The following is a 13,792-nucleotide window of genomic DNA, read 5'->3' on the forward strand; positions in this document are numbered from 1 at the left end:
TGCTTTATTTGCTTTCTATATCAAAAATACATCGCGCTAACGTGTGGGAGCGGTTGAGTTTCCTCCCCAAAACAGATCAGATGCGCACGTCCTACCATTTCCCAGCATTTTTCTATTTTTTCCATGAGAATCGCGTTGCTCTGCTTCGTCAACGCTCAGGTAGTCGGGTCCACGAGACGATGAAGTGAGCTTGAAGCGAACTAGCGCACACAGACGGGCAGTCCAAATGGCTTCTCCTCTCCAGCTGCTGCTCCTGCTGGCCTCCCTCGCCCCCTCGTCGTCGGCGGGCCCGGCCGTCATCCGGCTGCCGCGCGCCGGGGCCTGCGCCGCGCCGGACCCCGCGCTCTACGACCGCCCCGTGATCGGCATCGTGACGCACCCGGGCGACGGCGCGTCCGGGAGGATCGACAACGGCACCTCCACCTCCTACATCGGCGCCTCCTACGTCAAGTTCGTCGAGGCCGGCGGCGCGCGCGTCATCCCGCTCATCTACAACGAGCCCGAGGAGACCATCCTCCAGGTCAGAGATTCCCCTTCGTTTCTCCTTTGCTTATAGGCTGCTTAACTGAGAAATGCTCTAGTGCCTAATAATGCCAGTTCTTCGAAATTCAGTCGTCGTTTTTGAAAAATCAATCAAATGAAATGATCAGCAGCTACCAGTGCAAAGCATTTTTCTAACACTAGTTTGCAGTTATTGCTCACTCGCCGATCACTAGTTTGCTGTGTAGCTTCTTGAGTTCAACCTGCTGATGCACCGCCCAAATCGGATTTTAGTATTTTCTTATGGATTTTGAGCTTGTAGGTTAGATGGTAAATCATTTGTGCATTGAAGGTCTCGAGCGGGAATTGTGAATGAGTGAATCTGAATTAGGCTTTCAGCTGACTTCCCTGAACATTTGGTAGTTCTAGCCATTTAGAGTTCCCCAAGTTTTAGAGGACACGTTCAGGAAAGGGGAATGGGATCCCAATTAGAGGGAGCAAGCAAAAAACCAAGGTGGTTCATGACTTTCATTCAGTGCCTAACTGACCTGTTCTATTATCCATCTATTGGTGATCTGGATGGAACGGTTAGCTTAACAAGTATCATGTCTCTTGATACTACAAATATTGTTTGTGTTCTGCAGTCATATGCTCAGGGCAATAGGCCATCCATTAGTTACTCGGTCGCCCTGCTTGCATAGTAGTCCATGCTACTTGTCTCTTCGATAATTTTTCATACTTTTGCTTCTGTCCGCTTACTGCAGAAATTGAGTTTGGTGAATGGTGTGCTGTTTACTGGTGGATCAGTGAAGAAGGGTTTATATTTTGAGACAATAAAAAAGGTGTTTCAGGTACTCGTCTCTTTCACAGCTTCTGTATGGTTCAGTCATGTTATTCACTTCTAGTCTACAGTTGTTAGCATTATTCGAATGTACTACATCTCAGTTTCATTACTTCACATTATTTGTGTCCTTTGTCTTGGCTTACACAGAATGGAACCAAGGATGACAGAATAATTCTAACTTTCATCATTTATTCTTCTGTAGTATGTATTGGAAAAGAATGATGCAGGAATTTATTTTCCATTGTTCGCGCAGTGTCTTGGTTTTGAGCTTGTAAGCATGATTGTGAGCGAGGTAATTTCTCTTTTTCTAAGATAGTGAACACGTTTCTCAACTTCAACATGCAAATTTAGTGGCTAAAATACAAAATAAATAAATATCACTTATATCATCAGGGCATCCTAAATTAAGATGTATGGTCTAAGAAAAATGATCTGTTAAATCTAAAAAGCAAGACATTTTCTCTTGCCTCATATAATGCAGTGAAGCAACAGCTGGTCGGCCGCACTGTTCTGTTCCCTGAAGAGGACATACACTTAGTTTGTTCCATACTGAGCTTTTATTTTTATGTCCACAAACTGGAAATTGACTTTTTTTTATGCTGATATTAGACAATAATATTCATTCAGCACCTCAAATCAGGCATTAACTCTTCAGTTCCCCAATTATTCTTCACTTGTGACCTTTTTTACGCTGGTATTAGGACAATAATATTTTGGAGTCATTCCACGCATCAGATCAAGCATCAACTCTTCAGTTTCCTAATTATTCTTCACTTAAGGGGTCAGTATTTGAAAGGTAGGAATTCTAAAATAAAGAAACTTCAGATGTTTTCCCACTTTCCTCTCTCAACTGAAAAGTCTGCATAGGCACTTGCAAATGCCATGTTTTTTTTGTCCTGTTTTATATGAAGGTTATGCAAGTTGGGTTCTCCTTTACAGAGAGAATGCAGTTGAGCTTAAGATTTACAGTATACTCCACTGCAAATGAAACTTCAGGTTTAGATGACAGATTCATCAAACTTGAAATTGCAACAATAGATTAATTGATGTTAATTATGCAGTTGATCAGATTTTGGATATAGATATTATATCTAGAATGGCCTCCTGAATCACAGGCACGGCTCAGTCATATTGCTCTCTTTTTATGTTTCGTAGATTTTTTTTCAGTAGCAGGAAAGGAAAAAGTATATACATAATGACATCACTACCATATAATTAAGATTATATATGATATAGCCTTGTCTCTCAGTACTTTTTGTGACACAGATGCTGTCTTCTACCGGTAGCTTGGTTATTGACTCTTTGGGGCTTGGCTTCTAATATCCCTTGTATACCTGTCTAACAAAAAATGATATGAATACACAGGTTTCATCCTGACCTCATCAAGAAACTCAGCACCAGTTGTCTTGTCATGCAAAATCACAAAGTAAGTTGAATCCCAGGGCGCTCTTCTTTTTCTCGAACACACCCAAATGCATTTCGTTTTGTATTAGAAGAAAATTCCTGGGAGCTCTTCACATTTTAACTTTGACCTCAGGAGTCAGGTCGATATTAACTTTTACATGATACACTCAGTTGAGCCAAATTATGGCTGGTGATGTTAAAGCAGCACCTTACTATGCATATTGCAGAATAACTATCTTTATCTTCTTATTTTCCCTAACACGGTTTAATTTCTCAATTGGTCGAAGTATGGTATTTCTCCCAAGAGACTGCGAGAGAATGGTGCTTTATCAAGTTTCTTCAGGATTCTGACTACATCCCCTGATGAAAATGGCGAGGTACAAAATGTCATTTTTTAATCCCTAGATACAACATCCACTCTCTGAGGTTTTTCTTTCCTGTATCTTCTACAGTACTTAACTCATTTGGATTCAACCAGCCTAATTTAGAGGTAGTGCTAAATCAATGTATTAAGAAGAAAACTTTTATCAAGAATCTGTCAAGTATTCTTCCGAAAATTTGATCTTGGTGAATGATCGGAAAGTCATTGGGCGATACAACAAAACTAATTTCTTTTCCTTTGCCAAATCAGGTTTACGTCTCAACTGTAGATGCACAGAAATATCCGATTACTTGCACTCAGTGGCATCCTGAGGTATGCTGACTGTAGTGCTACTGCTTATTTTTGAATTTGAAGTTGTTAATCCAGTTCTCTTTTCACAGGCATGTGTATATGTTTGCATTCTATTTATCCTTTTCTGGCATCTGCTACGATTATTTCTAGTCTGCTATCAAATTTCAGAACTTATAAATTGTTCTGGCTGTGATTATTGTTCATGTGGGCTGTGGCCACTGGCCACTTAGGAAAACATGATATCTTCAGAGGTTAGAATATGATTATCTTGTTAACTTACTGCAGAAAGCCATCTTTGAGTGGCGTAAACCAATGATTCCACACAGTGAGGATGCGGTACAGGTTACTCAAAATTTTGCCAACTATTTTATCAGGTTTGCAACCAAGAACTTATGTTTATTCATTGTAAGAAACATGGCATCTGATTATTCACATATGCATTGACCACACTTATTCTCTGATGAAAACCATGCTGCACGGATGCCCGTACCAAAATTATTTTATGGTGTAAATCCCTGGTTCCCGTGGTATTGCTTTTGGCTCCTGTGTTCATCTCACCTTTCACTCTGATATGATACAGCCAAGCCCGCAAGTCTCCCAACAGGCCTCCTGCCGACAAGGTGCTGGACAACCTGATCTACAACTACAGCCCTACATTTTCCGGGAAAACCTCGTAAGCCGCCTCTGTTGTCATGCATATATAATTTGCATACCTGCTGCAACATCTGCTCTCCATATACCTAACACGTAAACGAATGTGTCTTGCTTTGTAGGAAATCCTTTGAGGAAGTGTACCTCTTCTCGTAAGACTAGAGCCGATGCTTGCAACTGCAAGTCTTGTACAGTTTGTACTGTTGTATTGTGTGTCTTGTACTGTTGTATTATGTTTGAGGAAGTGTACTTTTGTATTGTGTGTCTTGTACAGTTTAGTGGTACATCAGTCGTGGACTTGACTGGAGGAGCAGCATCAGTAGCTATGACGTTTGCCGTTGTAGTAAATAAAGAGCAATCCTCCTCCTAACTGCATTTGTATTGCACTACTGAAGCTACCACGTTTGTCACTCGATTTATCTGGCTGATGATAATTATTTAAAGATTCTTTGTACCCTGCCTTCTACTGATATATTGATACATTTTTTAACAAAGGTACGGTTGATAATTTGAGGATCAGCAACTCGAACACACAAGTGAAACCTATTGCTTCTCAGACTGAATAATGAGTAAAACCTTGACAAAGAACCATCGATTAGGAGCACCAGCTTCTGAAGTTGATTTCAGCTAATGATAAAAATGGAATACAGTTCTATGGTAACAGGAGTAAATGAGATAATGTGGATCTCAATCTGCTGCCCGTTCAAATAAAACATTGCTAAGCAAAAACTAATATGGGAGGAGGGCCAGGCATCATTTCCAATACGAACCCTCTAGAGAACAAACTCAATAATAAGTATTTTCTCCATTCGGAAATAAGTACAACTCATTTTTTTCTACTCCCTCCGAACCATATTAGTTGCCACTAATATAGATGTACCTAGACATATTTTACTTCTAGGCACATCCATACTAGTGGCAGGTAATATGAATCAGCGGTAGTACATATGGATGTATTGACATATTGAAATGCGTATCTAGACAAAACCGAGTCACTTATTTTGGAACAGAGGTAGTAGGCTAGCAGCTAGGTATAAGGATGAAGAGAAGTTTGTCAAATTATCAAACAAATCATATCCTTGACACCTGCACAACATTTCAAGAAAAACAAATTGCCACTTGCTTTCTTGACTAGATAATCTCTTCGTTAACCAAGTCAATAGACAAGAACACATAAGCTGCGCCTCGCAGGTTTAAGACCAACATCCTCAATATCAGAGATAAAATGAGAAACATGGTGGAACATGAAAGGTCAGTTATGCACATATGAATCTCCATGCAACAACTCAATGGACTACAGTAACCAACTGCAGAGTGACGCTAGTGCATCAACTAGATTGTAATCCATGTCCTACTTGCAGCTCGAGACTGCAATCCCTTGTCCACCTGGAGAAACACATTATCTTCTCTACAATGAATGATGAGTCCGAGAAATCAATAATCGAGACCTGTAAGATACTTTTTTACCCTGTTATGGGTCACTTGTGCACGGTTTCATCACTTCAGAGATCCAACAAAAAAAACCTTTAGCGAGTCAAAGCATTATATGTAGATTCACTCCCAGGCTAAGATCCTTCTATACTATTACCAAACTGTATTTGTTCGTCACCAATGTCTAATGAGGAGACTGATGTAGCCAAGTCATCTGCCAAGTCTGTCGGGTCTGGCTCTGAAGCTTCTGCTAGTGCGCTCAGCATACTGACTACTTCATACGTATCGTCCAGGTAGAACTTAGCTTTGCTCGGTTTCTGCCCCACAGTACATGCAAACAGTGGTGTTTTCGGAGCAACAATGCTCCTTTTCATGGCATCCGCAATGTTTTCAAACATATCCTCATCTGACCTGTCATCGCCAATGCATAAAACAAAATCTGCTTGTTGCCCTTTCTCCTTCATTGATGTGAGTATCTTCTCAGCTACAAGACCTTTGCTAACACCCTGCAGCACAAAAAGATAACCAAACAAAATAATGAAAATTCAGCACCAGTGCAAAGATCAGAATTAAAAACCAGGATCAGTGAAGTAAAATTGTTATGGCTCATTTGTAATTTCTGGTAGAATGTATTTAAAAAAAATTAAAGCATCTACAGAGGGAAATGAGTGCCTGCAATATGCAACATGCATGCGCTATATATGATATGACTCGTATAAAGAATGCCAATTTATTTAGTTGAAAGCTGTTATGTAAATATAAGTGAAGCAACTTAGGCCAAAAAAAAACAAAGAAGGATGTCCTCCATGGATGGCACAACAGTTTGTGAGCTAATATGACAGAATGCAAGAAATCGAAATGGCCGAACCTGAGGTTTGACTTCCACAATGAACTGGCCGCTCTTGACTACAACTGCTTCACTTACTAGTACACTTTCAAGGTGATCAAGCATCTCCTTGGCCTGAGAAGATGCAAAGCCTTGGTCAGCATCCCGATGGTGCCACACCAATGCAGTTTCTTTGGTTTCAATGTAGGATCCATCAGTTGCTTCTGTATAAAGATTCATCACTGGCTCCGCCATTTGCATCCACCCAACATCTGGGGACTGGGCACTGATTTGCCACTCTTCATCTCGATTCCACCTACACATGGAAGCATATCATCTCATCAACCATTTCTTTTTCCAGTTCCAAAAATCAATATCCATCTACAATGAATTCCATTCTCCCCAGGTAATTAAGACACCAAACAGATTAATTGGCAGCTAATAAGAACGGATAAAAACATCTTTTGATGTGAGTGTATGCCATGCTGAAGTAAAATCAGGACATTTGTATATACAAATTATATGAGCCTGGACGTCTTTAAGTTCTGCTTAACTCCACCAAAATAGTTACACTACGCACCTAGGCTGTACGATCCATAAAGTTGTGTTTATACTTATACTCATTGCAGTTAATTGGAAACAAAAGGCATGTAGTGGTCTGTTAAGCAATACATGAAGATTTTCATAATGTTACAAGAAGAATCAATGAAAGCAAACTAGCTTGGTATTGGCTTGATGAACTAGATGATAGCAGGAACATGGTGCCTTTATGTCTGGACATTGGCCTATACTTCCCCTATTCCTACGATGTTGGGATAGAGTACAGGCTTTAGTGCATATCTGAAACAAAATGTAGATTGGTGGTAATGAAAAAAACTGTACCTTAAAAAGTAACCATGCTCAGCCGCGATGCCTAGCATTGGACACGAGGAGAACATTGATGCCAAGCTAGCCTTGCTTCTTCCACTTACAATGAAAACAATATTATTCCTATCCGAGCACAGGGTATTAATGATGCTCACTAATTCTTCACTTGGTCTCTGGTTGATAGAAGCCTGTGGCACCAACGTACCATCATAGTCGAGAAATATAGCCCTGCTCTTGGATCTCCCATAAGACATTAGGATTGAATCGAAACTAAGCTTTGCGAAATTCGGGTCTAGGGCCACGACCCTGAATCCAAATCCCAATCCAATGCCCCAGCATGGCTTCCGGAAGTGATCCTTGCAAGCCCTCTCCAGGTCCTGGATGAAGCTCCTTGACCAATACGCAACATCATGTGTGCTTACATAGCGGTAATGCTTCTCATGCCTCAGCTGCTTTTCACGCTCTGACATCGAGATGGCCTCATTCAGTGACTCTGCAGTTGCTTCAGTATTCCAGGGGTTAACACGAATGGCACCACTGAGCGAAGGGGAGCACCCGATGAATTCGGACACAACTAGCATGCTCTTGCGTGGCCCGCTGATTTCTGGCGCGGACTCGGAGCTAGGTAATCCCTGGCGGCAGACAATGTACTCATATGGGGTCAAATTCATGCCGTCCCTCACAGCGGTCACCACGACGCACTCGGCGACCGTGTAATACGCAAGCTTCACCGCGCTTGGCACATTCTGGTCAATGAAAACAATGGGGCTGTACCCCCTAGAGTTGCCAAACTCCCTGTTAATCCTGTCGCAGCTATCCTGAATCTCAGCCCGGATGAAGTCGATGTCCTTTCCCTTGCCACGTGCCGGGTTGACTATCTGCACCAGCACGGCCCTCCCCTGCCACTTGGGATGCATCTTGAGCATGTACTCAAAGGCAAGAAGCTTGAGATTGATGCCTTTGAATATATCCATATCATCCATACCAAGCAACACGGTCTTGCCCTCGAATTGCTGTCGCAGCTCGGCGACCTTGCTCTGCATTTCAGGTAAACGCAGCACCGACTGCAGCTGGCCCATATGGATCCCCACGGGCATGATCTTGATCCCCACGGTGCGGCCAAAGTAATCCAGGCCAATGTAGCCACGCTTGGACTGGTACTCTATCCCTAGCATCCTGCTGCAGCAGGACAGGAAGTGCCTGGCGTAGTCGAAAGTGTGGAATCCGATGAGATCGCAGTTGAGCATGGTTCTGAGGATCTCCTCTCTGACGGGCAGGGAGCGGTATATCTCGGAGGAGGGGAAGGGGCTGTGGAGGAAGAAGCCGAGGCGGAGGCGGTTGAAGCGGCGGCGGAGGAAGGTGGGCAGCGCCATGAGGTGGTAGTCGTGGACCCAGACGTAGTCGTCCTCCGGGTTGATGACCTCGACCACCTTCTCGAAGAAGTGCTTGTTGGCGAGCACGTATGCCTCCCACGAGGCGCGTTCGAAGCGGCCGCCGCGTGACGGCGCGTCCTTGGGCGGCGGGCCGGACGCGAAGGGCAGCATGTAGTGGAAGAGCGGCCAGAGGTAGCCCTTGCAGAAGGTCTGGTAGAAGCGGTCGTAGAGGTCGGGCGGGAGGAAGACGGGCGCGCAGCGGAAGCCGTCGATGAGCGCCTGCGAGACGTCGTCCTGCTCGGCGGCGGGCACGTCGGCGCGGAGCGTGCCGATGAAGAGCACCTCCATGTCGTCGGGCACGCCGTCGCGGAGGCGGAGGAGCAGCGAGTCGTCGTCCCAGGAGAAGACCCAGCCGCGGCCGTCGGCGCGGCGGCGCGCGACGACGGGGAGCTGGTTGGCGACGACGATGAGGCGCTCGCAGATGGCGGAGGAGGGCACGTCGGAGGCGACGCTGCTGGTGGCGGCGTCCTCGTCGTCGAGCTCGGAGAGGGTGCCCGGGACCGTCATGACCCGCGGCATCCGGCGCGCCCCGAAGGAGCCCGAGCGGCGCCGCCCGCCGCCGGCCGGCCCCAGCGCCGCGAAGTTCCCCGCGGCGAGGTCGAGCAGGTTGGTGTAGGACCTGGACATCATGGCGGATCGATCCGCGCGCGGGCGGAGGTCTGGAGCAAACCCTAGGTTAGGTTAGGTCAGGTCCGCGCGCGCCTGGCTTTGACCCGATCCGCCGTTTCGAGTTCGGGGTGGAAAATGGGGAAGGAAGGAGGCGACGAGGAAGACGAGTACACTGTTGTTTGTATATTCGGCTCGCTCGCCTCGTGGGCCTGCCTCTCACCGACCTGTGGGCCCCGCGGTCCTTGCTAGCTGGCCGGTGCAGGTGGACCGCGCGCAGCGAACCGCGATGGGAAAGAGGATAAGATGGTGCGTGCCCCACCGGTGCCAACTGGCGTCACGCTGCCACCTGACGACGCGCTGGCCCACCTGGACGGACAGACGGCCCAGATTGCTCCGTACGCGCGACGGACGGCCAGGGGCCACCGCCGGACCTACCGCGTGTGGATATATAATTCCTTCCTTCTCCGGGCTTTAATTGCCCGACGGGCGCTTTCATGAGACGTCCCGGTCGGTCTTCGCCGTTCCGCAAGCGAGCGACAGCGAAACGCGAACCACGTGTCCGGTACCGCGCGCCGCCACGTCGGCGCCGTCTACGTGTCCGTGACGCGGCGCCGTGCTGGCCACGAACTTGATCTGCGTCCGCGTAGTGGCTCCTCGCCACGTCGGCCGCCGCTACAGGTCGACGACGGCGACCATCCCAGCAGATCATTCCAGGTGGGCATCCTAATCCCCTGGCTCGCACTGCACGGGTGTCACGCAAAGGATATGCTTTGTTAATCCCACTCCGCCACACAACCAGCTAACCCAACCGCCAGGCAAAAGGACAAGCAACCTTAAGCAAATCTTAGTGCTCTACTAGGCGGCCGCGCGCACAAATCATGATGATCACAATCTGGGGGCAGCATAGCATAGCACACAGCATATCCATTTGATTTTATTCGGATAATGTGAAGGCCCATGGTGCCCTTTGCCGTTGGATGCAGGTAGTAGGTTCAGTCGGTCCAGGAGAGCGTTTTGAGTAAAGCATATCCGATGATATATATAGCCAATTGGCCATGTAGCGAGAGGCAAGTTGCGTGTACTGGTCAAGCTTTTTTCCTGATAGAATCTTCAGGTGAGGATGTGTAGGGCCAAAGATATTTTTGTTGGCACTGCATAGATAATTAGGAGTAAAAATGGTACTGGTATATTGGTCATCTTTTTTTATACAGAGAGCACTTTATTATTTAAAAATTTAAGCATTACATCTAGCAACTGTAACTAACTAAGGACATCTTCAGCCGCGCGACGCAAACGGATTGAAATGGTCTGTTTTAGTTCGGGTGGGCTAGAGGACATGAAAAATCCATCCAAACGGCCCAACATAAATGGACTGAAGTGGACGAACCAACCCATTCACACCAAAAATTTGGGCTAAGAATGCGTCCGCGCGGACTACGAGTGTATCCTCCTATTGTCGCCCAGGACGCGTCTGGAAACTGCAGGGTTCTTTGCATGGAAAACAAAAAAAAATCTACCGCAAAAACGAATAAAACCAAGATCCAATCTATGGAAAAGCAAAGATCTAATCTATGAGATCGGAGCAACGAGATAGATGAGAAACTAACCCTCGAAGATCCAAAGCCTTAACGAGATCTGATCTCGTGGTTGATGAAGAGGTTCCTTCCGGTGCTGCAATCCGGCATCACTTCTGTACTAGGTCACACGTATGATGTCGATGAAGACCTTCCTCTCCCCGTTCCAGCGGGCAGCGGAGGTAGTAGATCCCCTCGGAATCCCAGCAGCACGACGGCGTGGTGGTGGTGGTAGTGCAGAAATTCCTGCAGGGCTTCGTCAAGCCTGCAAAGGAAGAAGAAGGAGGGAGAGAGATGGCGGCTAGGGTTAGGTCAAGAGGCTGGTGGCCGACCACCCCTCTCCTCTATTTATAGAGGGAGGGTGCGGCCAGGGTTGCCCCCATGGCCCACTCCCATCTAGGGCCGGCGCATGGGGAGGGGGGAAGATTTCTTTCCCCCCTACCCATGTCTTCCCCCTTTTAGGGTTTTCCCTAAACCCTAGGAGGTTTGGTCGACTTGGGCCTTGAGGGCTGATGCGCCTGGCCAATTAGGGTTGGGCTGCACCCCCTCGGCTCAGGTGGGCCCTCCCGAGGTCATGTGCCAACTGGTGGCCCTTCCGGAACCTTCTAGAAACCCTCTGGTCAAACACCGGAAAATTCATAAACTTTTCTGAACCCCGGAAAATGACTTTCCTTATATGAATCTGATTCTCTGGACCATTCCGGACCTCCTTGTGATGTCCTGGATCCGATCCGAGACTCCGAACATCGGTCTCCATCTCATATTCCATGTCTACTATACAACAACGAACCTTCAGTGCGTCACCCTACAGTTCGCGAACTATGCAGACATGATCGAGACACCTCTCCGATCAATAACCAATAGAGGGACCTAGGGATCCATAATGGCTCCCACATATTCAACGATGACTTCGTGATCGAATGAACCATTAACACACGATACCGATTCCCTTTATCGCGCGATACTTTACTTATCCGAGGTTCGATCATCGGTATCTCTATACCAAGTTCAACCTCATTACCGACAAATACTCTTTACTCGTACCGTGATATGTCATCACTTGTGACCTAGTCACATGCTTGCAACCTAATTGGATGACATTCCACCGAGAGGGCCCAGAGTATATCTATCTGTCATCAGGATGGACAAATCCCACTCTTGATCCATGCGCTTCAACTTATACTTTCAGAATACTTAATGACATCTTTATAACCATCCATTTACGAAGTGGAATTTGATGTTATCAAAGCATCCATCCGGTGTAAGTGATTAACACGATCTCATGGTCGAAGGATTAGGTTACTATGTATCGAAATCTTATAGCAAAACAAACTTAATGACTTGATCTTATGCTATGGTTACTATGGGTGTTTGTGCATCACATCATTCTCCCAATGATATGATCTTGTTATTAATAACATCCAATGTTCGTGATCAGGAAACCATGATCATCTATTAATCAACAAGCTAGTTAAACAACTCTGGTTTGTTTCCAAAACACACGTGTATCAATGTTTCCACTTAATACAATTATAGCATAAGATGTAAATATTTATCATGAACTCTCAGATATAACAACCACTTTATTATCACCAACGCCTACACACCAGCTTTCAGCGCGCATGCAGTACTGGCGGGCAGCGCTGGCCTTCTGCGCCACCATCAATGTCAGGCGCGCTTGAAGTCTAGCGCCATCACTGATGGCGACCGCTTCCTCGTCCTTCTTAAGGCAAGCGCCCGTGAAGCCACACACTACTCACATTGCCACATTGAGGCCTTCCTGTCCCATGACCACAGGCAACCCCCTCAGTTCGGCCATGGGCAAGTCAGCATAGTGATGTCTACGGGAGCTTCTATTCTTGTAGACAGTGTTGGGCCTCCAAGTGCAGAGGTTTGTAGAACAGCAGCAAGTTTCCCTTAAGTGGATACCCAAGGTTTATCGAACTCAGGGAGGAAGAGGTCAAAGATATCCCTCTCATGCAACCCCGCAACCACAAAGCAAGAAGTCTCTTGTGTCCCCAACACACCAAATAGGTGCACTAGTTCGGCGAAGAGATAGTGAAATACAGGTGGTATGAATATATATGAGCAGAGAGCAACGGTGCCGTGAAAATAGCTTGCGGGCGTGTAGTTGATGGTGGTAGTATTGCAGCAGAGTAGTAACACAAGAAAACAGTAAACAAGCAGTAGTAACTCAGCAGTATTTAGGAACAAGGCCTAGGGATTACACTTTCACTAGTGGACACTCTCAACATTGATCATATAACAGAATAGATAAATGCATACTCTACACTTTTGTTGGATGATGAACACATTGCGTAGGATTACACGAACCCTCAATGCCGGAGTTAACAAGCTCCACAATAATGCTCATGTTTTAGTAACCTTTAGTGTAAGATAGATCAACAGACTAAACCAAGTACTAGCATAGCATGCACACCGTAACCTTCATGCATATGTAGGAGGAATAGATCACATCAATATTATCATAGCAATAGTTAACTTCGCAATCTACAAGAGATCATGATCATAGCCTACGACAAGAACCACACGGTGCACACACTAGTCACCTTTACACACGTGCGGGAGGAATAGAACTACTTTAATAACATCACTAGAGTAGCACATAGATGAATTGTGATACAAAACTCATATGAATCTCAATCATGTAAAGCAGCTCATGAGATCATTGTATTGAAGTACATGGAGAGAGATTAACCACATAGCTACCGGTACAGCCCCGAGCCTCGATGGAGAACTACTCCTCCTCATGGGAGCAGCAGCGGTGATGAAGATGGCGGTGGAGATGGCAGCGGTGTTGATGGAGAAGCCTTCCGGGGCACTTCCCCGCTCCGGCAGGGTGCCGAACGCAGTCTCGTCCCCCGAATTGGAGTTTCGCGACGGTGGCGGCGCCCCTGGAGTCTTTCTGGAGTTTCGTCAATTCGTACCGCGTTTTTAGGTCGAAAGGGGTTTTATAGGCGAAGAGGCGGCGCAGGAGGG

The 13,792-nt window shown here is 46.2% G+C and overlaps 2 protein-coding genes across 3 annotated transcripts; one reads left to right on the forward strand and one right to left on the reverse strand.

Moving 5' to 3' along the window:
- Positions 1-211: 211 nt before the first annotated feature.
- LOC124707301 (gamma-glutamyl hydrolase 1-like) lies at positions 212-4,506 on the forward strand. 2 transcript variants are annotated; one of them, XM_047238962.1, is made up of 11 exons: positions 212-520; positions 1,245-1,331; positions 1,527-1,616; positions 2,026-2,120; positions 2,690-2,750; positions 3,016-3,105; positions 3,360-3,422; positions 3,687-3,775; positions 3,982-4,074; positions 4,175-4,255; positions 4,305-4,506. In XM_047238962.1, the coding sequence occupies exons 1-10, from the start codon at positions 227-229 to the stop codon at positions 4,206-4,208; spliced, it is 996 nt and encodes a 331-aa protein (XP_047094918.1). In that variant the 5' UTR covers positions 212-226; the 3' UTR covers positions 4,209-4,255; positions 4,305-4,506. The 2 variants fall into 2 exon arrangements, with proteins under 2 accessions (XP_047094918.1, XP_047094917.1); XM_047238961.1 differs by having other exon boundaries at positions 4,175-4,506.
- Positions 4,507-5,214: 708 nt separating this feature from the next.
- Positions 5,215-9,239, reverse strand: LOC124707302 (probable alpha,alpha-trehalose-phosphate synthase [UDP-forming] 7). Its single transcript, XM_047238963.1, has 3 exons — positions 7,192-9,239; positions 6,352-6,625; positions 5,215-5,989 (listed from the first exon to the last, which is right to left on the reverse strand). The coding sequence occupies exons 1-3, from the start codon at positions 9,237-9,239 to the stop codon at positions 5,618-5,620; spliced, it is 2,694 nt and encodes an 897-aa protein (XP_047094919.1). The 3' UTR covers positions 5,215-5,617.
- Between the last annotated feature and the right edge of the window lie 4,553 nt (positions 9,240-13,792).

This window comes from Lolium rigidum, chromosome 4 (genome assembly GCF_022539505.1).
Source record: "Lolium rigidum isolate FL_2022 chromosome 4, APGP_CSIRO_Lrig_0.1, whole genome shotgun sequence".
Classification (NCBI taxonomy): Eukaryota; Viridiplantae; Streptophyta; class Magnoliopsida; order Poales; family Poaceae; genus Lolium; species Lolium rigidum.

Bases quoted from the DNA above. Each gene is read 5' to 3' on its own strand.
- LOC124707301 (XM_047238961.1), top strand. From the start codon at position 227: ATGGCTTCTCCTCTCCAGCTGCTGCTCCTGCTGGCCTCCCTCGCCCCC. The intron at 2,121-2,689 runs GTAGGAATTCTA...ATGAATACACAG, and splicing joins AAGGGGTCAGTATTTGAAAG to GTTTCATCCTGACCTCATCA. The intron at 4,075-4,174 runs GTAAGCCGCCTC...CTTGCTTTGTAG, and splicing joins ACATTTTCCGGGAAAACCTC to GAAATCCTTTGAGGAAGTGT.
- LOC124707302 (XM_047238963.1), bottom strand. From the start codon at position 9,239: ATGATGTCCAGGTCCTACACCAACCTGCTCGACCTCGCCGCGGGGAAC. The intron at 6,626-7,191 runs GTACAGTTTTTT...TTCCATGTGTAG, and splicing joins GAGCATGGTTACTTTTTAAG to GTGGAATCGAGATGAAGAGT. The intron at 5,990-6,351 runs GTTCGGCCATTT...TTTGTGCTGCAG, and splicing joins TTGTGGAAGTCAAACCTCAG to GGTGTTAGCAAAGGTCTTGT.